This window comes from Microcebus murinus, chromosome 16 (genome assembly GCF_040939455.1).
Source record: "Microcebus murinus isolate Inina chromosome 16, M.murinus_Inina_mat1.0, whole genome shotgun sequence".
Lineage (NCBI taxonomy): Eukaryota > Metazoa > Chordata > Mammalia > Primates > Cheirogaleidae > Microcebus > Microcebus murinus.
In genome coordinates, this window is record NC_134119.1 from 1,597,641 (window position 1) to 1,622,190 (window position 24,550).

General features: G+C 55.5%; 2 protein-coding genes across 4 annotated transcripts; one reads left to right on the top strand and one right to left on the bottom strand.

Annotated features, from left to right (window-relative positions):
• The first annotated feature begins 55 nt into the window (after nt 1-55).
• Nucleotides 56-6,834, top strand: PSMA7 (proteasome 20S subunit alpha 7). 2 transcript variants are annotated; one of them, XM_012772898.3, is made up of 7 exons: nt 59-288; nt 3,180-3,306; nt 4,163-4,287; nt 4,916-5,038; nt 5,503-5,622; nt 6,121-6,183; nt 6,602-6,834. In XM_012772898.3, the coding sequence occupies exons 1-7, from the start codon at nt 193-195 to the stop codon at nt 6,692-6,694; spliced, it is 747 nt and encodes a 248-aa protein (XP_012628352.1). In that variant the 5' UTR covers nt 59-192; the 3' UTR covers nt 6,695-6,834. The 2 variants fall into 2 exon arrangements, with proteins under 2 accessions (XP_075866938.1, XP_012628352.1); XM_076010823.1 differs by lacking the exon at nt 4,916-5,038 and having other exon boundaries at nt 56-288.
• Nucleotides 6,835-8,491: 1,657 nt separating this feature from the next.
• On the bottom strand, nt 8,492-20,277 carry LSM14B (LSM family member 14B). 2 transcript variants are annotated; one of them, XM_012772892.3, is made up of 10 exons: nt 19,932-20,277; nt 18,063-18,226; nt 16,713-16,848; nt 15,667-15,783; nt 13,455-13,622; nt 13,112-13,189; nt 12,710-12,871; nt 12,211-12,361; nt 10,319-10,504; nt 8,492-9,654 (listed from the first exon to the last, which is right to left on the bottom strand). In XM_012772892.3, exons 1-9 carry the CDS (start codon nt 20,056-20,058, stop codon nt 10,333-10,335), a joined length of 1,275 nt encoding a protein of 424 aa, XP_012628346.2. In that variant the 5' UTR covers nt 20,059-20,277; the 3' UTR covers nt 8,492-9,654; nt 10,319-10,332. The 2 variants fall into 2 exon arrangements, with proteins under 2 accessions (XP_012628346.2, XP_012628349.2); XM_012772895.3 differs by lacking the exon at nt 15,667-15,783 and having other exon boundaries at nt 19,932-20,276.
• Nucleotides 20,278-24,550: the final 4,273 nt, after the last annotated feature.

Sequence of the window (24,550 nt, forward strand, 5' to 3'; positions counted from 1 at the left end):
AGCCGGCCGCCGATGGTGCGGCCCGGCCCCGCCCCGCGCGCCCGCACGCCCGCCCGGCGCCGCCGACGCCGCTGACGCCAGCCGCGCAGGGGACGCCGGGAGCGCGGCGCGCCGGCCGTGAGTGTGCGCTTTTGAGGTGGCGGCGGCGGCGACAGCGTCCCTGCCCGGCCGCGCAGCCCCCGCCCCGCCGGCATGAGCTACGACCGCGCCATCACCGTCTTCTCGCCCGACGGCCACCTCTTCCAGGTGGAGTACGCGCAGGAAGCCGTCAAGAAGGGCTCGACCGCGGTGAGGCGCCAGGGCCGGGCCGGGGCCTGCGCGGCCGGGGGTGCGGGCGGAAGTGGGGCCGGGGCCGCCGCGGGGCGTCCGGGGAGGACGCTGCGGGGGAGCCCGGGGAGAGCGCTGCGGCGCGCGGGGGTCCGGGGAGCACGGGGAGGCCCGGGGAGAGCGCTGGGGCCCGGCGGGTTCCGGAGGAGAGGGCTGCGGGAGGGGCCCTGCAGGGCGCGGGGTCCGTGGAGCACGGGGAGGCCCGGGGAGAGCGCTGGGGCCCGGCGGGGTCCGGAGGAGAGGGCTGCGGGAGGGGCCCTGCAGGGCGCGGGGTCCGTGGAGCACGGGGAGGCCCGGGGAGAGCGCTGGGGCCCGGCGGGTTCCGGAGGAGAGGGCTGCGGGAGGGGCTCTGCAGGGCGCGGGGTCCGGGGAGCACGGGGAGGCCCGGGGAGAGCGCTGGGGCCCGGCGGGTTCTCGGAGGAGAGGGCTGCGGGAGGGGCCCTGCAGGGCGCGGGGCCGGGGAGGCTGAGGCCGGGCCGGGGAGCTCCGGCGGCCGCTGCGCTGACGGCGCTGCTTGCTGTGCGGTGGGCCTTCGGAACTGGCGCGGCGGCCCTGGGGACGCGGGAGGAACGACGTCGGTGTCGCTAGCGAGGTAGGAAAGGGAGCTCAAGGAAGAGCAGGCCCGGACAGCACAGTCGGAGCTTGCTCTCAGTGGATTCTACCTTGATTTTGGCAGCTGCTTGGCAGTGATTTTTGACAGGTGCTTTAGAAAACGGAATTTGTCGTGTGAGCTCCAAAGACCCTGTTTTCTTACTCAGCATCTCGTAGCGAGGTGCTCCGGGGACAGCTAGCAGGTGGCCGTGGCGACGGCCATCTTGACGGGTCACCTTAGCGCGGCGCGGAGACCGGGGTGCGGGCTGTGCCGGTGAGCGTCCCGAGTGGAGCCAGGGTAGTGCGCTCGCCTGGCGAATGTTACGCAAGCCTGGCGGCCACTGGGGCTGATACCCAAACGCGCCCATTTAGGGAGACTCCCCCACCCCAGGGAAAGCAGCTGTCCGCTGAGCCCAGGTGGCCTTTGAGAACAAAGGATTGGCCTTGAGCTAATGACAAGCTGCCCCTGGTCTGACTGCTCAGCTGGAAGGAACCCTCCCCTGATGAGCCGAATGTGAGCTACCCATGGTCAGTCCTTGTCTGAGCTTGTACCTCTCATTTTGACTAGGGCGACCTTCACAACACTGTTTGAAATTTAAATTTATGCTATCTTAAAGACATCTGTCCATATTACTGGTCAAACTGTATAATACAGTTTTTATCACCTGGTACTTCAGAGATTTGAGTGGGCAAAGAGAAAATAGCACACACAGTTCTGTAAATCTTGAACTGTTTTTATTTCCTGAATCTTTGCTTTGAAATTAAGGCCCAAAATCTATGTGGTGACCTAACTAAGCTTAAAGAGCACTGGAAGAGGAGTCACTGACACTCCCACCCCCTCAATGCTACCACCCAGGCCAGCCAGCTACAGCTGGCTTTGCTGCACCCATCTAGCTTTTCTGGCCCCTGGGGTCAGTCTGAATGTCACCTGCATCCGTGCATGAGAAAGCTCCCCGGGAATGGAAGCATGCTCCAGACCAGCGCTTCTCAGCCAGGGGTGCTTTTGCCACCCCATGGGCACTGGCGATGTGTGGAGACCTTGCAGAGGTGCTCCTGGTGTCTAGAGGGTAGGGGGGATGCTGCCCAATAGCCCTCCGTGCTCAGGACAGCAGCCACGTCAAAGAATGAGCTGGCCCAGCTGCTTATAGTGCTGAGGGTGGGAAGCATCGTTCTAAACCAGCGGTTCCCAACCTCACTAGGGACCAGTTTCATGGAAGACAATTTTTCCATGGATGGGGATGGTTTGGGGATGAGTCAAGCACATTACATTTACTGTGCAGTCAAACCTCTCTGCTAATGATAATCTGTAGTTGCAACTGCTCCCCAGCACTAGCATCACCGCCTCAGCTCCAGCTCAGATCATCAGGCATTAGATCATCAGGTGTAAGGAGCCACAACCTAGACTCCTCGCATGTGCAGTTTACAGCAGGGTTCACTCCTGTGAGAATCTAATGCTACCCTGATCTGACAGGGGCGGAGCTCAGGCGGTGATATCAGCAAGCAGTGGGGAGCCCCATAGATACCGATGAAGCTTCACTCACTGGCCTGCTGCTCACCTCCTTCCAGTTCTACCAGTACAGGTCCGCGCCTGGGGGTTGGGGACCACAGCTTTAAACCAAGAGGGTCTGTTACTTTTGTTTCTGCTTCTGGCTTGAGAAGGTTAACTGTCAGTGACTGTCCACGTTTTTAGTAACAGCTACATCCCTCCATCCCTCTCTACAGTACCAGCTGTGAATGGAGCCATTGCCCTTCCTGTAACAATTGATACCGATGTCCACTGAGAGCATGTCAGGCCCTTCCTCACAGTGGCGCACTTTGGTTTGCCACAGTGCAAGAAAGAGCAGAGTGGACCTTCGTATAACTTCAAACCAGAGAAACACTGGCCTGAGGATGCTGGACTTAACCGTGAAGTCTCAGGCTCCAAGGCTTTGCATAGGACTGTGTGATTAGTGGGTTGAAGTGAAACACACACTGGTTACGCGGTGGTTACTTACTGTGTCGTAACTGAGACTACGTGTCAGCCTTTTAAAGGCACAGGATTGGGCACCTAGGTCTGGGCTCTACCCGGAGTGGCTTGCCAGTATGGCGCCAACCAGTGACAGGTACGTGGAGGAGGAAGGGTGTGGGAGAGTACACTTTCCCTCGGGGCAGCTGCCCACTGTGTATGCCCAGGACCCAAGTGCGCACCTGCTCCTGATGCTCTGAGCCTGGTGCAGACCCTCACGTCACTTTCTCGTGTGGTTTGTGGATCTTTATTGAAGGTTGGAGTTCGAGGAAGAGACATTGTTGTTCTTGGTGTGGAGAAAAAGTCGGTGGCCAAACTGCAGGATGAAAGAACAGTGCGGAAGATCTGTGCTTTGGATGACAATGTCTGCATGGCCTTCGCAGGTACGTGTCAGGACAGCGCCTTGCTCCCCAGAGTCTCGCCAAGAACAGAGCTCGGAGGTGACCTGGGGTGGGTAGGCTGCTGTGAGACGTGGAAACTGGATAAACAAAAATCACTTAAAAGAAATGGATTTGGACTTTAAGAACAGGGTTGGCCAGTTTCCTTGAAACACAAATGGCTAAATGAAAGAAAACACTCCCTGGCCACTGTGCAGTTTCTCTCCACCGTTATTTTTCTGTATTGTCAGTTAAGTTCTAGAGCAAGGTCAGGCTTCCTAGAGCTAACTTGGTGCCTGTGACGTGTCCTGCCCTCCCACCAGCAGCCAGGGCAGCATTCGTGGAACGCAGGCCAGGCCTTGAACATTCTCAGCACCGTGTGGTCTCACTCATTTCCTCCCTCCCTCAGCAAATCCAACGTAGGAAGATCTCAGTTCACATAAGCAAAATTAGGGATTGATTTAACGCTTCCCAAGAAGACTTGGCTTCTGTGTTTAAACATGACCCGATGCACAGTTCTTCATATATAGATGGTCCCTGACTGAGGATGGTTTGACCTGCAATTTTTTTACTTTATGCTGTCAAAAATAAGGGCTTATCAGAGGGGTTCAGTGCATTTTCAGCTGACGGTATTTTCAGCTTCACAATGGGCTTATTGGGACATAACCCTATTGTTAAGTCAGGGGGCACTGGTACCCAGTTTCCTCGGAGAAGTTCCCGAGGCTGGCTGGTTCCACTTCGGCACTCAGAATAACCCATGCCGGGGTTCAAAGGACTGTTTTGGAATCTGCCAAAGGTTAATGCTGTCCCTGGTCAGGACCGTGAGGTGTGGCTCCCGCAGAAGCCTCTGCTTGTGTTGCAGGCCTCACCGCCGATGCGAGGATAGTCATCAACAGGGCCCGGGTGGAGTGCCAGAGCCACCGCCTGACGGTGGAGGACCCGGTCACTGTGGAGTACATCACCCGCTACATCGCCAGTCTGAAGCAGGTGGGGCGCCTGCCCAGCCACACGCTCACCTCTGGCTGTGGAGCAGTCACTGCTTTACCTTGAAAAGTGTCCTGCCACATTACTTCATGTGAATGTTTGTGTCGTCTGTCACCTTAGGGGAATCGGAAAACTGCATCCTTTCCATGGCATAGTCCTAATCTTGTACACACGTAACTTTATGGGGTTTATCAATTTCAGTACACTGTTCTCATTGCCTGACATGGGTTGGTCTAAATTCACGTGTTGGGAGGGAAATGATAGTTTGTGTCTTGCCATTCTAAATGTCCAGTCAGTCACCAAGCAGTCTGGAGGGGGCTGACAGCCATCCATGCTCTATGGTGAAACGCCATTAATCTTTAAAACCAGCGTGTAGCCAGAATGCATGTCTCCCCATCAAAATAATTGCTAGTGGCCTGAGGTGTGTTTCATGGTGCAAGTCTAGGCAAGTCTTGTAGGAGTGAAAATGCAGAAAGGAAAAGGGTATTGAAAGCTATTGGCTAATTTTATTTATCATTCGATTCGAACTGCCAATAACCTGAGAGTGGGCTTGGCGATCTTCAGTAAGTACAGTTTCATCACATGTATTTTCTTACGGCTGACAGCACTGATCTGTTTGTTTTCCTGCCAGCGTTACACACAGAGCAATGGGCGCAGGCCGTTTGGTATCTCGGCCCTCATTGTGGGTTTCGACTTTGATGGCACCCCCAGACTCTATCAGACTGACCCCTCGGGCACATACCATGCCTGGAAGGTGAGTCATGAGGAAACAAAGGGGCTTCGGGCAGTCTTACCAGAAAGAGAGGCGTTAGAGGCCGTTGAGAAGTTCTGGGCCTCCTGCTGTAGGGCCCACATCAGTAAACAGGTGACACATCAAATTAACCTAGTCCTATGTGCACGTTTGTCCCATGACACTCTGACAGTAGAGCAAAAAAACCATCATTAAACATTGCCATTTGAGAGAAAATCAAAGGGCAGCAAAGTATAAAGATACAAACCAACATCTTGCGTGTGTCTTGATAATGAAATAAAAAGTATAATCTCAGTCTTGGTAAGAATGAGCACCAACTCTAAATGCTTCTTTGCAAAGGGAGCCAAGGGAGCCAGGGCCTGGGGAATGGGGCAGGCCGAGGCTGGTTAGCCCACGGGCAGGCCATGTTCTTGAACTGGCTCTGGGTTGCTGCACCCTGTGCCATGTAGAACACGTGTCTGTTTCAGGCCAATGCCATAGGCCGGGGTGCCAAGTCAGTGCGCGAGTTCCTAGAGAAGAACTATACGGATGAAGCCATTGAAACAGATGATCTGACCATCAAGCTGGTGATCAAGGCGCTCCTGGAGGTAAGTGCACTTCCACATTCACAAGGTGGTAGAGGCACCACACAGGTGATGACTGATGGGTGAGCAACAAGAAAAGTGGGTGCAACAGTAGCGCCTGATGCTGGAGTCAGCTATGTGCCAGGTTTGAGCCGTGAAATGGAGAGAAAAATGGGGATAATGGTTGGGGTTGTGAAGTCTCAGGCCTCGTCAAGACCTTGAAAGTGCTGGCAAGTGCTGGCCAGGGGCGGGGTGGCCAGAAGGCCAGCAGGCGTGGGGTCATGGAAGCAGCTGCCGTATGTGGAGGGGAGGGCCACAAGCACTATTCGAGAGGCAGCCGTGGAGGCTGCCCTGTGGGGCTTCACAAGTGGAACTGCATTTAGGACAGAGGCTTCGGGTGCTGGGCCCTCCTTCCTCGTGGCCCTGCCAGGTTTGGGCACATACCTTATTTAAGGTACTTGCAAGAGCTGCTTTGGTCTTGAGTGGGTAGAGGTATCTAACGCTTCTTTCTGCCCCTTGAAGGTGGTTCAGTCAGGTGGCAAAAACATAGAACTCGCCGTCATGAGGAGAGATCAGCCTCTCAAGGTAATCAGTCGCCCAGTATATCTGCTTTCTTTACCAAGATGTTTCTCCATGCTCAGGGCCAGGTAGTACCTACCCATTTGGAAGATGTCATGGAGCCATTCTGTGGTTTTAATGTGAGGAAAAGTTATCTTTCCAAGGTTCCCCACTAATTTCTAAAAGGAATCATTTGTTTTCCTGTCTGGTTAAAGATGGCACTTGCAGTGTTGTCTTGGCACACTCAATAGTTCCCAACAACTGGAAGTTTGCTGCTATTGGGGCGGGCCAACGTCACCTCGTCTTCCCTGGAGTCTCCAGGGGCCGTACAAGTGGCTGTGCCACATGCTGCAACTGCTCTCAAAGGAAGGTGCTAGTGCCTCGGCCACCTTGTGCGGCTTGCTTGCTGGCTAACTGTAAATGCTTTTTTTTTTTTTTTTGGTAGATTTTAAATCCTGAAGAAATTGAGAAATATGTTGCTGAAATTGAAAAAGAAAAAGAAGAAAACGAAAAGAAGAAACAAAAGAAAGCATCATGATGAAATCAAATTTCCTTGCTGGTTAACAGTTTTTAAACTCCAATCATGGTTGAGTCTCAATGATGTGTAGGCATTTCCATTCCATTTATCACCTATTCATACTGTCTGAGTGTCCTACAATAAACTTCCATATTTTTTAACCTTTTTAAGAGAATGTATGTCTTTAGGTGTCATCATGAGAGTTCTTTATAGTTTTTTCCCACTCGGTTTCCCTATCCGAGCTTTCCCTGCGGTTCCTCATGGCTGGGTTCTAAGACGACATACCAGTTATTGGAGGGGGGGTTCCCCCGAGAAGGGTCAGCACTGCCGCTTCGGGTGCCATGAAGGAACTGGCAATCAGGAGACCCCAGTTGCTGTCTGGCATTATAGACAGAATGACTTTCCATTTGCTTTTAGACCTTTGTTCCAGTCCCCAGTTGAGTCATGAGGTCAGAGGACACAAGCAGCACTGAGTTTGAGTCTTCCACTAAAACTTGTGCAGAGTAGTAGCTGTGTTCAAAAGTAGTTTTATATTTCTGGTTCCAACAGATCATGTCTTAATGTTTGTCACGTTTTCTACCTTAAGACTGGTTCTGGCTATTTCCTAGCCCCGCCCCTTCCCTCCCCTACTTTTTGGACGGGAGGGTGCCCTTTGGCTCCTGGCACTGCCGAAGTTTAAGTCGGGCTCTTTAACTTTGCTTGAGCTGAGGTGATGTGCAGAGGGCCTGCCGGTGATGTGCAGCAGGCAGCCCTTCCCGCTGCACTGCTGTGCTGCCTGCCTCAGTCCATAGCTCCTCTTGCATTTTTGGTATATAATATCTAAAAGGGGTAAAGGGGCCCAGATACATTTTAAGCTCAGCATAAAATGTATAATTATCAAAACTACTGTTTTGAAATTTTAACAGCATCAGTGTGGTGGCTCCCACCTGTCATCCTAGCACTTTGGGAGGCTGAGGTGAAAGGATTACTTGAGACTGAGTTTAAGACCAGACCAGCCCGAACAAAAGCGAGACCTTGTCTCTACCAAAAAAAAAAAAAAATTAGTGGGTGTGGTGGCACATGCCTGCAGTACCAGCTACTTGGGAGGCTGAGGCAGGAGGATCGTTTGAGGCTGCACTGCACTCCAGGCTGGGCAATAGAGCTGTCTCAAAAAAATTTTTTTTTAAACAGCAAGGTTAGTCATAGGTGACGGGTGGTAAACTATGACCTGACATTTAGATTCTTTAGCAGGCAAGACCTGTTTAGTTAACTGCTGAGTCAATTAGTTTAGGGTTAGGGCTGTGGCTACCTTCATTGAGCATGAATACCAAGGAAGATTTATTTTTATTGACCAAGGATATCAGTTGCCCAGAAGAAAGGCCATACAGCTGACTAGACATGCCTCCAGTCCTCTGAGACAGCTTTTAACATTACCTGGAAACGCCCTACAGTGAAAGGGATGTTTTTAGCGTAAAACCAGCCAAGTCTGCTTTTCAGTGGTTCCAGGAGGCAGCCCGATAGTGGGTTCTCAGGGGCCTGAGAATATGAATGCTCCCAGGGAGCTTAGAAGCTGCATGAGGGTGGCAAAGGGGCCGCTTAGAAACAGGGCTGGCTGTGAACTGGTCTTCTGACTAGTTTCCATCCAGTTTGTGGACCACCGCGCCCCCATCCCAGAAGGGTAGCAGATGGTGAGATCCCAGGCCTGTCTCCTAGCACTTCAAGTGCCAGAGGGGACCCAAGCCTCCCCAAATCCTCCTGGCACTAGTGTGCTCCAGACCTGGACATGACACAGGTGATTCGGGCGGCAGAGTCAACAGGACTCTCTTGGCATCAGAGAAGAACATTTTAAATGTTTGCGTGTTTATTTATAATTACAATTTACATTACTCCAACAGAGCAGCCCCACTGCTGTGTTCTAATTCTTAGCCATTAAGTTCTACAAAAATAAACCCAAGCTTTTACAGTAACTTAATCAATACAGAACTAAAGCCTTTATAGCTATGAAAGGGGTTTTAGTTACCAAGGTGCTTATTTTCAACAGAATGCCCTGTCAGTCAGAAGGACGCATGCTCACACTAAGGTTCTGACCTAGTTATTCATGCAACAAATTTATAGCCCCCACCCTCCCACCACCTGCCTTTAAAACAAAAACACAACTATTTACAATGGAGGGAAGTATGCTCTTGGTCAACTGACCTTGTGAAAAGACTGGCTCATTTCCAAGTGGATGAGAACACTCAAGTGCTTGGCCAGAGTCCAACACCGACCGGCTGGCCCAGGCCAGAAGGGCCACGGGATGCCACGGGAGCTTGTCCTGGGCTTTAACCCATCTCGATGCCTACAGAGGCCGGGCTCCGTGTGACAGCTCCGCACCTAATGTCAGGGTCCCTCCCGCCGCGCCAAGTCCTTCCAGCCCACCCGCCCTCACAGCCCCCACCCTGGACAGCACCACTCCGGACGTGTCAGGGTAGGCTGGTTTGCTTATACAACATGATCCATGGGACACCCCTGCCCTGCCCTCGGCCCACCCGCCCCACACCACCCTGTGCTGGCCCTGCCTGCTCCTGAGACCCTATCCTCGGCAGTGGGGGTGCCACACCAGCAGCACCAGGGCCAGCTGGGTTACAGAGATGCCCTTGGCTGCCACATTTGCCAAACTGAGATTTGGTTACACTTTAAAAGTCAAAGCTGTCATAAAAAGAAAAATAATAAAGTGAGGATCAAGCTTTCGCTATAGAAACCTTTCTGCAAAATACCAAGACCTTACTTAGGCTATGCACAACTAAAACAGGAAACATAGGTTAAGACACCTCAAAGAGGTCACCCATGAATACTTTCCCAAAACAAGTGGTTCTAACTTAGACCAAGTTCAGTTAAGTCCAAAACATAAGTAGCAGGATGGGAATTTTCCAAACTCCGTAAACAAAGTGACCCACTTCTCCCCATAAGTGCTGTTTTCCTTGTGTCCTGATACACGCGCGGCGTTTCACTCGAGCAGGGGCCTGCAGGAAGAGACGGGCAGTGAATGCACTCGAGAGCCTTGTCCAGCAGCTAAGCAGGCAAGCCAGGCACTGCTGCCTGCAGAGCAGGAAATGCTCAAGCCCCTCCCCCTGCCCATTCTCCCAGAGCCTGGCTGGGCTTCCTACTTTCCTCCCGCAACCCACGCTAAGCACCATAGTTGTACAACACACTGGGGACAGAGGTGGCTGGCTGGTAGCAAGAGGCCCTAACCCTGCACACAGGTCCCATATGGCTGGGGGTGAGTCAGCACTGGGCACCCACATGGGATGCCAGGCCCAGACCCAAGGTGCACAGTCACCTAGGACCTTGTTCAAAGTGCAGACTCCGATGCAGGGCCTGGTCAGGCTGGGCTGGGACAGACACTGGCTTTGCAGCAGGATCTCAGTCACTGTACTCGAGTAGCAAGCAGCTGGCCCACAAACTCCCACCATGGCCTCTCCCTCCCACACCTGGAATCTCACCCTCGGAACACTGGGACCCAGGTCCTGTCCCAAAAGCTTCAGTATAGTTGGCTGAGTTGGGGCCTAAGAGCCTCCCAGGGTGATTCCTTGACACCTTAGGCCTCTCTTTGCTGGGAGGCAGAGCCAGCCTGCTCCCTGTCCCTACACCCTCCCACCAAAGCACCCAGAAGTTTCCCCTGCTCACCTACTGCTGCATCCTCACACCCTGCCAGTCCCAGCTCTGTGGGAAGTGGGGTTGCGGCGGGTCGCACCATTGCCCCTGCCTCCTCGGAATCCACCTCGGGAACTGCGGCCACGCAGAAACCTCCCTGACACCCCGAAGGTCTCTGTGTTGAGCTTCCTCTCTTCAGCCCACGTCGTCCGCCTAGAACTAAACCCCAGATGAAATTCTGATTGCAGCAGGCACCTAGTCTCCGGTTCCCGAGCCAGGCTTCGTCCTCAGAGTTGCACAGGGAAGGAAGGACAGGTGTCACCAAGAGCCATTATGGGGAGGAGGGGCCCCCATCAGCACAGGAGCCTGAGACCCCACAGTGCAGGTGCTCTCCACCACATCTCAGTTTCTCACTGTGGACTAGGCTGCTCAGTTGGAAACTCACATCTCTGTCACCAAAGGTAAGCAGTTGCTACCAGGCAGCTACTAAAGCAGCCCCCACTGCCACTGGGTACAGGAAGGAACACTGGGGAGGCCCGGGGGCCCTGGTTGATGAGGAGTGGGCTGGTCACAGAGAAATTCCCGAGAACGCAATGCAGCTGCCTGGGGGCTAGGGACACGGGGCACAGCACCAACACTGGTACCATCCAGACATGCTGCAGGCCGCTCGAGCCCAGCCTAGCACTCCCACCCCAGGTCCTGCCCTTTGGCAGAAACCTGCCAGGTTTCCACGTTTAAAGACATAGCAACTTCATCCTTCAGCTGCCCGGGCCAAAAAACTTGGGAGTCACTCTGAACTATTCTCATACCTGCCAGCCAATCCTGTTAGCACCACCTTCAAAACACATTCACACTCCACTCCTTCCCTCTGCCTCCACCGTCACTCACTCTAACCCGAGACACCTGCACTGCCACATTGGCCTCCTAATGGGTCATCCAGCTTCCAGGCTGGCCCACCTTCAGCCCTCCCTCACCAAGGATGCCGTAACGTGTCAGGCTGCACCACTCCTCCACTCGAAACTCATGGCTTCCGAGGTGCCCAGAACAAAAGCCAAAGGCACTGCCATGACCTACAAAACCCAATAGGAACCCATCCTGCCAGCCAGACTCAGCTCTAACCACATGGCAGGCTGTGGCCCCACCTGGAGAAGCTTGGCTCACTCCTCACACACCTGCCTCGTCTGTGCGACCTGATCATGCACTATTACACCCACGCTTCGCCCACTCCTTCGCTGTTGGCATCCCCAACACTGTTATCTGGTATCTCGTTTTTTTTCTCCCAGGTAGAATATGGGCGTGGGGATCGCTCAGCTGTTTTCTGCCGTGCCTTCCTGCCCATGCTGTGTCTGGTGCTCAACCTGCAGGACAAACAGGCCTGAGTTTCCACACCATGCCCATTTCCTAGACTTCACTTACTGTCCAGGTTGTTCATGGAGGCAGCATCTGAGGACCAGCTGTTAGGTGCTACAGTAAGACACATGAAATGATGCCCAGCCTCGAACAACCGAGTGAAGGAAGCCACGGGAGAACGCTCCAGCCACTGGCTCAGGCAGCAAGGTCCTCAGGCCCCCGGGGCAGCAGGACCAGCAATCAGGCCAAGGTGAGGAGGAGCAGTGCTGACCGTGGAGCCTACCAGGAGTGGCACCATCAGCCTTAGTGGGGATGGGGCAGCAAAGCCAGGGGGAAACAGGCTCAAGCTTAGTCAGACCCTCGGGTCAAGTGACTGGCAACGGCTTCCTTGGATGCAACCTACTGCTGGCTCTAGGCAGGTGCCACCTGGCACTCGTGTACCTACTATGCAGAAGTGTGAGCAGGATTCCAAAACATGTGCCCTGAACTTAGGATTTCAGGTTATAGCCTGTCAGTCCTGTCCTTTTGAGACTTGCAGAATGTCTATCTTCCCACCAGTTCAATCAGGTTCTCACCTGGTCTTGAGTTCAGAAGAGATGTTGTCAAAGAATGACTTGGATTTGTCATAGTAGCAGTTGGGCCCCAGAAGGTCCTCCTCAGCAGGAGTTTCGTCATTCTGGGTCACCACAGCTGGGTCTTTCTCCTCCCCCTTCTCAGCTTTGTCATCTACAAAGAGAAGTAGAACAAAGTAGGTGCAGAAGGAAGCACACTCACTCCCATGCAGGGTAGGCCTTCCACAGGTCCACTTGGCTGCTGTCCTCCTGTCCTCCGGCACGACCTTCACCTAGGCATGCTATCTAACCCTTGGTCTCACTCTGCCCTCAGGGCACGAGTCTGCACTTATCCCAGTGCCTATTCTCACACCTCCCCACAAACAACCCATCTCATCAATTCCTCAAGACACACTTCCCAGCCTGGTCACCACCCGCCTGGCTTCCCTGGTGGCCCCAGTCATCTCTTCCTAACACAATCTAGGGACACTCTGGAGGGGATGATAATTTTCACCAGTCAGACCTTTAAAATTCAGTTTCTTCTTAAATTCTTTGTCAAGCTCCTCTCGGTTGAACTGAGCATTTGCACTCTCAAAATCAAAGTCACCCTCAAACTTGATTGTGTTTTCCTTGACGTTGGTCGGACGGTTCTGCCCTCTGGAGCGATTCCTGGTTCGCCTGTTCCCTGTGAGGGGACAGGACAGCCGCAGCTGAAGCAGGCCCCAGACCCAATGCTCTCTGGCTCACTTCACAAGCAGTTTCCAGGCATTGTCAGAGACAATGACGCAGGGGCAGAGCACACAAGCAGCAACCACATCCCAGCACCCCCTGAAACTGTCGCCAGAGAAGCAGGCAGGAGTGGGGCAAGCAAAGCTCAATCTGATCACGTGTGGCTCCCTAGAAGTCACGTGGCAACAGGCGTTACCTGATCGCCTCCTCTGAGGTCTTCTGTTCTCGTCATTCACCTGCCCTTGAGTTTGCGCAGCTGCCGGCTGGACTACATCTAAGGCGCAAAAGGGAAGAGTCAGGCGAAGCTCCTGCAGAAGCCAGAACCCAGCGGTGGAAGCAGGGACCACCACCACAAGGGCATGCAGCAAGAGGCGGCACCGCGAGAAGCTGCTGCACGGGCCTGCCCTGCAAAAGCATGTGGGGTTTAGGATGGGAGCACTGTATTTTTTAATTAAAAAAAAAAACAAAAAAAAAACCCAGGAAGTAGTGTGCCACTTTTAGAACATCGAGCAAACTGCAGGGAAGAAGTATTCAAGTACCGCTGGCGGTCTTGCTGCTTGGCGGGGCCTGGCGAGCGCTGAGCTGCGTGCCTGTGGTACCCTTGCCGGGTAACAGCTTTTTGGCGTTCAGGTTATCAACAGAACCGGTCTGGACAGCCTGTTCCACCATGGGGCTCTTGCCAACCGGGATGGATGGAAAACCAGCTCCTGAGTTGAGGAGGGAAGGAGGGTTTACAAGCAGAGAAAAAAGTAGTCTTACACCTCCAGCCACTTCTCTTCTGGCTGGTACTTAGGGAGGAAAAGAGGGCAACTGCCTAGAGATTCCACCAAACTCCAGCAAAGTTCCCCCAGACCAGACCACTCCCTCTGAGGCTAACCCAGGCAGCAAAAGCAAGCCTGTTCATCTCTGTGCACCCCAAGCTGCCTGAGTTGGGGAACCCTGAGGGGAAAAGCCACTGTGCCTATAAACGGGCACCTCCCCAGTGGTTTAGGAACAGCTTTCCCAGAACTCTGCAAGCTCTAATCCTAAAGGGGCTCAAGGGTCCTGAGACACTGAATTCAGGACCTGAGAATCATTCTAGTCCATGCTAGAGAAGAACCAGTCCGGCTTGGCATCTTCTAGAAAATGCAATAATCAGACTTTCAAGTTAAATTTAGAACACTGTCATTTTTGCTTAAAGCATAATAAAACTAAAAAGGATGAAATTATAAGAGCTGACTTCAGAGAAAGTGACAGCCCCGCAATTCTCCCAAGAGAAAAGGCTCATCACAAAGAAGCAAAGGATTCCCAGGTAGCCCTTGGTAAGGCTGTGCCCAAACACGGCACTCCCAGGCCTAAGCACGGGATGAACGATCAGACACCGAGCCCTCGGAACCAGGAGGGGAGAGAGAGGAGTGCCACCCACCTGCCCGCCTCCTCCCTTTCCTCTGCCAAGTCCAGGACCTGTGGGGACTCTTCAAACAGGGCAATTTGGGACTGGGTAGAGGCAGATGGAGATTTGAGACAGAGAAAATGAGCTCTGACCATGGGATGACTATTTTTAGAGGAACAGCCCAACACAGACCAAGACTGGGTATCTCACCTTACTTTGCACGTGGGACCGAAACTAGAAAAGTTACTGGTGACAAACTCCCTGTGACTAGATCAAGAGAAGCCCTCAGAGCAGGTGGGAGTGGTTTCATGTACAGGTATCTACATCTCCTCTGACAGGAACTAACCTGCACCACCTTCTCTGGTCTACCACCTTGCTCAGCACAACTGTCCCTGAGAGACGAACTGCCTTCCACTACTTCCTGCCTACTGTGCCTGGATGGAACAAGGATCTTTGACTTGTTTGCTTTTTACAAACTAAATTCGTTAAAACAAACAAACAGTCTTGCCCTGTGAGCAGTTTTATGTAAATGGTCCTAAGAGCAATGAAAAGATTGAGTGTCATTTTTAAGTGGGAAAAAGTATTACTACTTCTTTAACTTATATACACTGGAGTCCATGCAGGATTCAGAAAGCAACACATGCAGAATGACAGACTGACAGCAATTGCACACCACAAGGAAAGCCCCAGGCATTGTCTCGGACTAGGACGGAGTGACGGTGCTGGCCTGTTTGTGGCAAAGCACCCGGTGCCATGCATAAAACGGACGTGCACAGGAGTCCTCAACGAGAATTTAAGAACTTCAGGGTAAATGGGAAGAGTGGTCAGGAAACCCCACAGGTGCCGCCACCCCCAAACCAGAGACAGGTGGTGCACACCAGCATTAGCAAGCCAGCCATCAAGCTGACACTGCTCACCTGGCCAAACAGCTGAGGATTGTCACCCAAGCCCCCAATTTTGAATGCCCTGAAAGGGTGACCTATATGTCACACAGATCAAAGAGCAGCACAGGCATGTAAAGTGCTTAGGGGAGTTCTACCACGACGATCTAGAACAGGTTTAGGACCCAGCAAAACCCCATGTACATGGCTTTCTGTGCACAGCAAAGTTTCCCTATACGAGGTAGTCTGTGGCATAAGTCAAAACAGACCCTTTACCCAGGGAGAGTGAACAAAGCACTCCGCTGATTCTTTCTAATCCCGTCTTTAAAACTGTGGTAGATCATAAATCAGGACTGTATGTGGAAGCAAATAAGCAGCTCAACTGAACCCCAGGCTTGGCAACGATCTGCTCCAGCTACTGTCATTCTGTCTACTGGTTTACCCCCTTGCTCGGAATGGTTTGCAAGACAGCATGCAGTTCTCCCAAACTGCGGTTACCCTTGGCAGTGGGCTGCTGTGGCTCTGAGGACAAGTCAAGCTCTGAAACGGGCTGTGGAGATGGAGAAGAGCTAGGGCTGGAAGCAGCGGCTGAGGCTGGAGGGCTTACCAACTTCTCTAAAAGAAGAGAAAGGAGAAAGAGCAAAAAGAAAGCACACAAATAAGTCAGGACATACTTGTCTTGTGTCTAGCAAGCTTGGAAAGAGCCAAGCAACCTCTCACAGGGCTTTGCTCATACAAACATACTTTAGAAACACAGTGAGCCAGACTGAGAAGGCCACCTGTCACATGGGGAACAGCAATCAAGACAAACATGATTTGTAGAGCACGTGACCCAAAGAACTGGTCTAGGGCCTAGTCAGCGCTCCCTGTCTCAGCTACCCCATGCTGGAATCTGAGCAAGGATGGGTGGATCACCTGCCAGCTCCATGCCCTGAACACAACTGCACAGCTGTGTCCAGGTCAAGGACAAGGTGGAATCTCACGTTACACCTTGAAAATAGGATCTTACCTCGGCTGGTTACTTAACCTTGGCTGAAACCATTTTTGAGCAAGGCACTTACAGCAGAAAAAAGGACATAATAGGTGGGTATTATACTTAACTTTCTTATAGGCTGACAAAATGTGTAGAACTAGAGCTCATCTGTAGTCTTTTTTTTTTTTTTAGCCTCCAGGTCCCACAGTGCTATCATCTGTAATATTTCACGTATATATATACACATACATAAAATATCTATCTTAATTATTTCTTTTTTGAAGTAGATTTACCAGGACTTCCACCTAGACCCACACCGACATGTCAAATGAATTTTGATTTGATTCATCTGCTCCAAAACTCAGGTTGCTGCCTCTTTTACTCTCAGTTAAGTAGTTACTAAGCATTCTTACAAGCTAAAGTTGCACTGGGCAATTTACTAAGTGTCCAGTAAAAAAAAAGTCTGTGAGCCTAGCATAACAAGAGCACCTTCCTCACCCTCAGGGTCTGGCACGCACTTCCTGGCAGTCACAAATGGGTGTGGTTTTCCAAGGAGAAACAGGCTACTCACCTAGGCCTAAGGAGGCGGCATACTGCTGGCTGAGCAGGGAGCTGGCCGCCAGCTGGCCGTAGGGCGGCATCCCTCTGAAGGGGCTGTAAGGCACATGCGGCTGGAAGGGCGAGGCGGAGGCAGAGCCCAGGGAAGACTGAACAATGAGACACATGGTGAGAGTGGCGCACAGCCATCCTGTCACCCCGAACTCCTCCATTTAGAGCGCTCGTTCAGACGGGGAGCAGGCACCCTGCTGGCAGCCTGTATTCCGGAGAAGCTGGAGCAATCCTCAGGGGCCTGAGTTTCCAGTATGGCAAAAAGCTGCCTGTTCCACAGTGCTTCACTCCCAGCTCCACCTGTCAGCATCATTCTAACCCTAATTTCTCCTAACTCAAAACCCTCAAATGGCTCTCCACTGCGATCAGGTAACAGGATGAAAATGCCACCGGATTTGCCACACCCACCAAAGAAGTGTGGCTGGGAAAGGACTCACACTTCCCCAAACATCCATTTTCTCTCCAGGGGGACCCCAGCCTTTGGGAATACTGCCGCATGTTTGGGACTGACCTCCACCCACTCTGTTCCTCAGGCCTGGCTCGGCACTTTCCTCTTCTGAAGTCCCTGAAGACCCCCCCCCAGCCCCCGCAAGCCTTCAGAAGTCTGGTTGGAGCTTCTCTGGTGCTCCCAAAGCCCGCCCTGTGGATCCTATCTTCCAGGGTGTACGCCCAGTTCCAGAGGCTGGTGCCCTCTGAACCCCACAGCAGCCAATGAATATTAAAAAAAATTTTTTTTTTATTGAGGAGAGAGAGAAAGAAAAAAAGTCCAAATATTTAAGTTTACAGGCTAAGAAAATATTACCCTGGGCTCCCTAGTAATCCTGGGCCAAATATGCCACAACCCAGCACATGGGCAAGACGCCAGACTTGAGGAGGTTGTGCTGGGATGGCGAGTAAGCCAGCATGAGACACGGCTGCACTGCTAGTGTCTTCTCCTCACGCCGCTCACCCAGGCTTCAAAGGGCTCAGACTTCTCCAACCAGAAACTTAAGGGCAAGCACCATGCCCGAAACATCCGCCCCTTCACGCTACACACACGACAGACCACCACACACCCTCACCCAGCACCACCCCCCACAGAGACAGTCTCACAGCCTCCTCCCAGGGCCATGCCGAACAGCACATGACCTACCGCAAGCTGCACAAACCAACACCTTCTGCCGCAACGTCAACAGCCTAGACAAAATCCAAGCCCCTTTTCATTAGAAGACTACTCAAGTTGAGCACTCTGGCCAAACAGATGACACAAGCTCCACGTGGAAAACAGCGACTCTCAGAACAGTACCCCCTAGAAGGACAGTGACACACTTACTTGCACGATAGCAGGATCCTGAGGGAGTGTGTGCTGGGCTTTGGGAGGTTCACACACAGTAATATCTTTGATATCACTTCCCCGGAAAATGATGTACTCATAAATTTCCTCTCTCGGGGGAGCAGGCCTATCTGTGGGACGGTCTTCAGTACCAAAGGATCTCACTTAGGAGTTGAGAAAAAGAAGTGTTAGGTTGTCAATCAATTCTCTGGGCACGACAGCTCCCAAGTCTTCCAGAAGACAGGCAGCCCTTGCCCTCAACCCCGACACAGCACCCAAGTCCTACATTTCAACAACTAGTTTAATCACCACCTTTCAGCAGACAGTGCCCACAAGGCACCAGCTGGTGACGCTCCACAAGTTCTAGGTCACAAAGATGACAAGGAAAAATTCATGGACCCACGGTCTCCCGAAGCCCCACATTCCCAAGTGCATTCACAGCCATGTGCGGAGCTCTCAGCAAAACCTCCCTCTCCACATCTGCCTTCCCAGACTGAAGCCTCACTGCACACGCGCCTGCGATGGGTTTCCTTACCCGACAATCTAGGAAGCTGTGGTGTTCCCCTCCCCCTTCCACCCACACGCTTGGGAAAACCGTTACAGAAATAACAAAGGGAGTGCGGGACGCCCAGAATTTGGACCCCCAACACCAGCTTCTATGTCTGTAAGGAAGTCCTGAACCCAAGGGACTTCTTGGGGTGTTAATCCCCACCCACAGTGTTCTACTTAGTAGGTCCCCAGGGCAGAGCTGGGTGAGCACAACACCCACTAAAGCACTGACTTCCAGTCCAGGCCTCAGTTTCCAATTGGGATCTCATGTCAAACAGAGTAAAGTACCAATGGTACAAGTGTGCACATAACCTTGTAATGCTAACTATCTCCTGCAGCAACGCAGGAATCTGTTCGCATTTCAGCACAGGGCTTGAAAGGAGATATTCCCAGTCTGAATGACTGCATCCTTCTAAGCACGCGGGCTCCCTCTGACCCGGTTCACACCTGTCTAGGCACCTGAAGCAACCCCAGAGGCCTGGCACCAGACCCGGCCCCACCCAACCCACTGGCACTTTTCTCAGCCAGGCAGGAGAAGTACACTCCCCATCCTCTGGAGGATGAAGACAAAGAAAGTCTGGGTCACCCACTGCCTCGACAAGCTCAGAGGTTCTGGACTTCTCCAGAATCACAAAAGAGCCCTTTTCCCCTAAGCCTCACAGGCGGGTTGTCGGTGCCCACGGGGGTCTGTCCCAAAAGGGTAAGCCCCGCAGCCAGAGAGTCTGCAGGAAGATAAACTGGGGGCTGCCAACTGATGCTCGCCTTCTGGCAGGAGGTTCCGTTAGGACCCGGAATCCGTTCAGGATCAAGCCCCAGTTGCCTAATAGGTTCCAGAAGGGCAAGCCGGCTTCATGCTGGCTCACCTCCCCCAAGCCTTCTGAGGACGCGCGGCGACACCCGGCCCCTCCACCCGGCCCGGCCGCTCCCCCACTCCCCCGCAGGATCCCCCAGAGAGCAGGGAGGCCGCCCGAGGCAGCCGGCACCTGCAGAGGTGGGCTACCCCGGGGAGGGAGGGCGGCGCCGCGGGGGCTGGGCCCGCCCCTCCCCAAACGCCGGCCGGGCGCCCGCGCACAATACCGCCGCCGGGAGCCGAGGGAGACCATTGTGCCCGCGGGGCGCGCCGGGGGAGGGCGGCGCAGAGGGGCGCCCCGCGGCCGGGACCCGGCGGGTGCGCAAGTCGGGGCGTGTGGGGTGAGGGTGCGGGGGTCCCGGCGCCCAGGGCGGGGGTCCCAACGCCCGGGCCTCCGGCGTGGGGCTGTTGGCCTGGGCGGCGGGCGCGGGCGGTTGGCCGGGGGCGCGCGGGCGGGCGGCGGCCGCTACCTTTGGCGAGCGCCACGGTGGAGTTGTCGGTGTCGATGGTGTAGAGGATGCCCTCGTAGCGGATCTGCGCCTTGGAGATGAGGCTGATCTTGCTGCCCAGATACGGGGTGCCCGACGAGCCGCTCATGGCGGCGGCCGGGGTGCGCCGGGCCGCGGGGGGGGACGAGCGCCGGGCCGCGGGCCGCTCCGCCGCCGCGCGGTCACCTGGCCGCCCGCTCCTGCGCTCCTCCGCCCCGTCGCCGCCGCCGGGGCGCCTCCTCGCCGCCGCCCGAGGGGCCTGCGCGGGCGCCGAGCGAGCGAAGGAGGGGCGCGCGGCCGGGCCTCTGAGGGGAGCGCCGGGGAGGAGGGGCCGCTGCAGCCACATCCGGGACCTCGTGCCGCCACGCGCCGCCCCTGCACGAGCGCCGCCCATTGGCTCGCCGCGCCCGCCGCCCTTTAAATATGGCCGCGCCGCCAGCCCGGGGGAGGGGGGGCGGGCCCGCGCGCCGCGCCTGCGCAGCGACGGCCGCCGGCGGGGGCGGGCCCTCGGGCTCTCCGCCCCCTTCCTCGGCCGGCTCCCGGCGGGCCCCGCGGCGTGCTGCTAGCGCCAGGCCAAGCGCGCGGGGAGGGCGGGGCGGCCGCTGTTTGCAAACTCGGTGGGCGGGGCGGGTGCAGGCCCCGCCCGCTGCGCGTGCCGCCACGCCCCGTTTCCGAGAGGTCGCGGGCGGGCTCCTCGCCTCAGTTTCCCTTCCTGCTGTCGCGGGGCCCGGCGGCTGCACCCGGTCAAGTACGGGGCCCCCAACCTCCGCCTTCCGGGCGCCCGGCCGCCCCAGCCCGGGATGGGGGAGAGGCGCGCTTCCGGCGGGCGGCGCTCAGCACGGCCTGCCGCGCGCTGTGCCCGCCCCGCCCCGCCGGCCGCGCGGTCCCGCCCCGTGCCCGTCCTGGGGCGAACCCGACCCCCGGGGCGCGCGGGCGCTGCGCCGTGCCCGACCGCGAGGGCGGCAGGTCGGCCCGCCGCGGGGCCCGAGGAGACGCTGAGCGTTTTGTGAAGTGAACCGGCGCGAGATGAGTACCGGCCCCCCGCGTGGCCAGGTAAGTGCTCTTTCGTGAGGCGTCTGCTTCACCGTCGAGTGTGGGCGTGGGCCGGACCCACACTGCACTTCCGAGCGTGCCGGGAACCACTTCCCGCGGCGCGACGGTGCTGCCGCCCCCCGTGACGCTGCAGCGTCGTGGGCAGGTAAGTCGCACCTGTGCCCGGAGCGCACTGCGGCCCGCACCGCCTCCTGCCCTCTGTGAAGCCGGAGCGACTGCGGCCCGCACCGCCTCCTGCCCTCTGTGAAGCCGCGGCCCCACAGCAGCCGGCTGTGTCCGGCAAGGGAACGTGCCTTCGAGAAAGGAACGCGGGAAGCCGAAGAGAAGGCGGGCAGTTTCATCTGCCGAGATTTACCTTGAACATTCCAGAATTGCTTCTTGGCTCCCAGAGAAGCGAGCTCAGGAGAAGAGAGACAGCAAAGCGACGGAGTTGGCTCAGCCCAGGGCAGGGTGGGGTCCAGACTGGCATCTGGCCCCTGGGAAGTAAGATCCAGGCACGGGCTTCTGTCTGGGCACGGCACGGCCTCCGCACGCGGACAGGCAGGGGCGCCTCTCTGGTGCGGGTGCCCCCAGCTCCCCCCTTCCAGGTGAGGAGTCCCAGGTCACAGGCTGTACTTCACACTCCTCCCGTCTCTGAGCCCCAGGACCCAGAGTGGGGAGGTGGGAGCGACCTCCGAGTGCCCACCAGGCTCCTGGACGTTCACCCGGGTGGTTCCCTGAGGACATTAGCCACCATGCAAGTGCCCAGGCAGGGCCAAGGTCCAGGAAGGCAAGTCCTGCCATTCATTCCGTGGTGTCTGGTCCAAAGTGAAGTGCACTTGGGAAAGGTCTGAGAAGGGGAGCAGTTGTGCTAGACCTGAACTTGACCTAGAAGTCCATTGGTACGTTTGTTTTCCAGGCTGGGGCACATGGTCCAGTCCCTTCACAATAAACAACTCTCCACCTGTGCACGGGTCTGAAAAGCCCACCCATGTGGTCATCACCAAGCCTTAGACCAGTGAGCTGAGAGATGTAGAGAAATGAGCTGGGGCTAGGTCAGACTGCCTGCCTCAGTTTCTCCATGTGCCTGCCCATCTCACTGGTGGACTTGACCCCAGAAGACCATAGCTATGAAGAGCTTTGAGAGTGGCTAGGAGCTCACATGTGGGGACGGGGTGTGCAGGGGTCCACAGCGGCAGCTGGAGAAGTTTCCATGGCAGTCACGAGGCACTTACTAAGCACCTACTGTGTGTATGTAGCGAAGTGTTCCCCAGTGAGGACATGTGTGAAGACATGGAGGTGGGACCCCCTGCATTGTGCTACCAGTCTAGCTGGGGTAACGTGGACCAGTGTCCTGCAGCCCATGCTTTTCCCGCCATGGAAAAGCATTCTGCCTCAAACGTACTCCTGAGAAAGGAGAACCGGCACAGCCACTGCGCTCACAGGCATCGTTGCTTAGTAGGCGCTACACAAAACAGGTGCGCTGATTCAGAGAAGAACATTCATAGGTAGGCGGTCCACAGGTAACATGACTCAGTGGTCTGAACTGTGGGCACGTGCCAGTGAGGCAGGACCTTCCCGTCCCCTCCTCTCATTCAGCTTCTGGCACAGGGAGGGGCTCACCCCGCTGGGCAAGAGCCCTCCACCGCCCAGGTGCACAGAGCAGCCGGGAGGCAGCTGAGAGGGGCAGGCCTGGGCGGGGCAGCTCAGCATGGGCTTTACTTCCTACAGGGAGGACTGAAGGCCCAGAGAGGGTGTGCTTAGCGCACAGTGACCCACACGTGGCCGACGGTGGGGCGGGAGGGCAGAGTTGGGCATTCACAACTGGAATTCTCGAAGGGTCTAACCTGCTCCCTGTGGATCTGGTTGAGGTCCAATCCATTTCCTTCTGCACAGGACCCTGCAGGGTGGCTGTCCCAGGAGGCTCCATGAGTGAGTACCATTGGGCTGAAGTTCATGCATCCTCCTCCCTTACCACTTCAGCCACCATCTCCTCTCCTCTTTCCCCCTCTCCCCCAAGCCCACCCTAACAGCCAAGCTTTCTGTGGAGGGAGTGGTGCAGAGAGGAGAATGTCGTGTTTGAAGTAAAAGATGTGTGTTCAACTCCAGACCCAGGTGCAGCTGGAGGGATGGCTAAGCAGCGCTGACAGGAACCTGGGCAGACCCAGATACTAGAGCTAGTGACCAGACCTCTACGAGTCATCCTAGTAGGGCCAGCCTGGAGCTGCCGCCTCAGGAATGCAGAGAGAAGCTCCTGGGAACAGAGTACCCCATCTGCGGGTGGCTGAGTAGCTTTTCCCTACGCTGTAGGAGCTCGGGGACAGCGTGGGGGGCCTGTGTCCCACTCGGATGGAAAGTAAGCTAAGCAAGGCTCATCCTGAGCCAGGCCATCACACTCTTACTAAATGCCCACCCCCTCGTGCCAGACCCGATGCCCAGCCTGGCCATTCGGTTTCCACCCAGCTCCTCTGCAGCCCTCTTGGGGTGTGGTGCTGCACCTTCAGATAGGAGGGAAAGGGGCACCCAGCCAGGCTCGGCGACTCAGCCAGAGCCACACGGCCTGTGAGCTGCAGGGCTGGGATTCAGATCTGAGTCGGCTGCCTGCTGACCTGTGGTTCTCGACCTCCAGGCATCCCACCTCGAGGTCCTCTGTGCCCAGCATCTGGGGACAAGGGCCAGATGTGATGTCTACACTCAAGGAGCTCACACTCTGCAGAAGCCCACATGGAGCTTGACCCAGGGCTGGAGCTGGGCACCAGGGAAAGAGGCAGTGCTTCTTCAAGGGTCCCTCTTCTTGCATTTTACCCCTCTCTTAACTCCATGCAATGAATGCAGGATGCATCCTAGGGAGTTGCCATGGTAACTCGGAGGCCCGTCCTGAGTGTCCCTGGGCACTCCTCTTTGCACCTTCCTGATGTAGTGCGAGCACCTGCTGGGCAGAGCCAGAGCCCCAGGAATGAGGTCATGTAAAATAAAGAAGCCGTGTGGACGCCAGCCGGCCAGAAGAGACTCCCGGTGGTGATCCGTGAGCGACCTGAGGATGCCTCGTCCATGGACTAAGACGTCCTCGCCGCCCAGCGGCAGTGCTGAGGGTGGAAAGCATTCTGCCAGGGCACGTGGTTATCTCTACTTGTGTTCAGTTCCAACTTAACGCCATAATCCTTTCCTTCTGTCACTGCCTTAGCCACCGAGAGCAAAGGCTGGACTAAGGTTCTGGGCAGCAAGAAATAATGCACCCCGGGAGCCAGTAGGCACCCAGGTGGGCGCACGGAGGCAGACTCTGGCCACAAAGCCGACCACGGGGCAGAGTGTGGGCCAGGGTAGGGAGAGGACTCCCTAGACCAGGGCTGCTTCGTGCTTTTCCAGCAGGTTCCAGGAGCTGGGGGAAGATGCCCATTTCCGGTGGCTCATCGTGTCCAGATAGGCAGCTGCAGATGTCCTTGAACATGTGCTTGTCTGCCCCGAGCAGCGAAACGTAAAACCCTCCTGTGCCGTGGGAGTCTCACTGGGTTTGGGCCAGAGCATTTTCACAGTCGACATTCCCCACGCCTTGGAACCAGAGTCTGGCC

Coding starts and splice junctions, on each gene's coding strand:
- PSMA7 (XM_012772898.3), top strand. CDS start 193: ATGAGCTACGACCGCGCCATCACCGTCTTCTCGCCCGACGGCCACCTC. Junction 289..3,179: donor TCAAGAAGGGCTCGACCGCG/GTGAGGCGCCAG, acceptor TCTTTATTGAAG/GTTGGAGTTCGAGGAAGAGA. Junction 5,623..6,120: donor TGATCAAGGCGCTCCTGGAG/GTAAGTGCACTT, acceptor TGCCCCTTGAAG/GTGGTTCAGTCAGGTGGCAA.
- LSM14B (XM_012772892.3), bottom strand. CDS start 20,058: ATGAGCGGCTCGTCGGGCACCCCGTATCTGGGCAGCAAGATCAGCCTC. Junction 12,872..13,111: donor ACCTCAGAGGAGGCGATCAG/GTAACGCCTGTT, acceptor GTCCCCTCACAG/GGAACAGGCGAACCAGGAAT. Junction 12,362..12,709: donor GAAGAAACTGAATTTTAAAG/GTCTGACTGGTG, acceptor TTCTCTTTGTAG/ATGACAAAGCTGAGAAGGGG.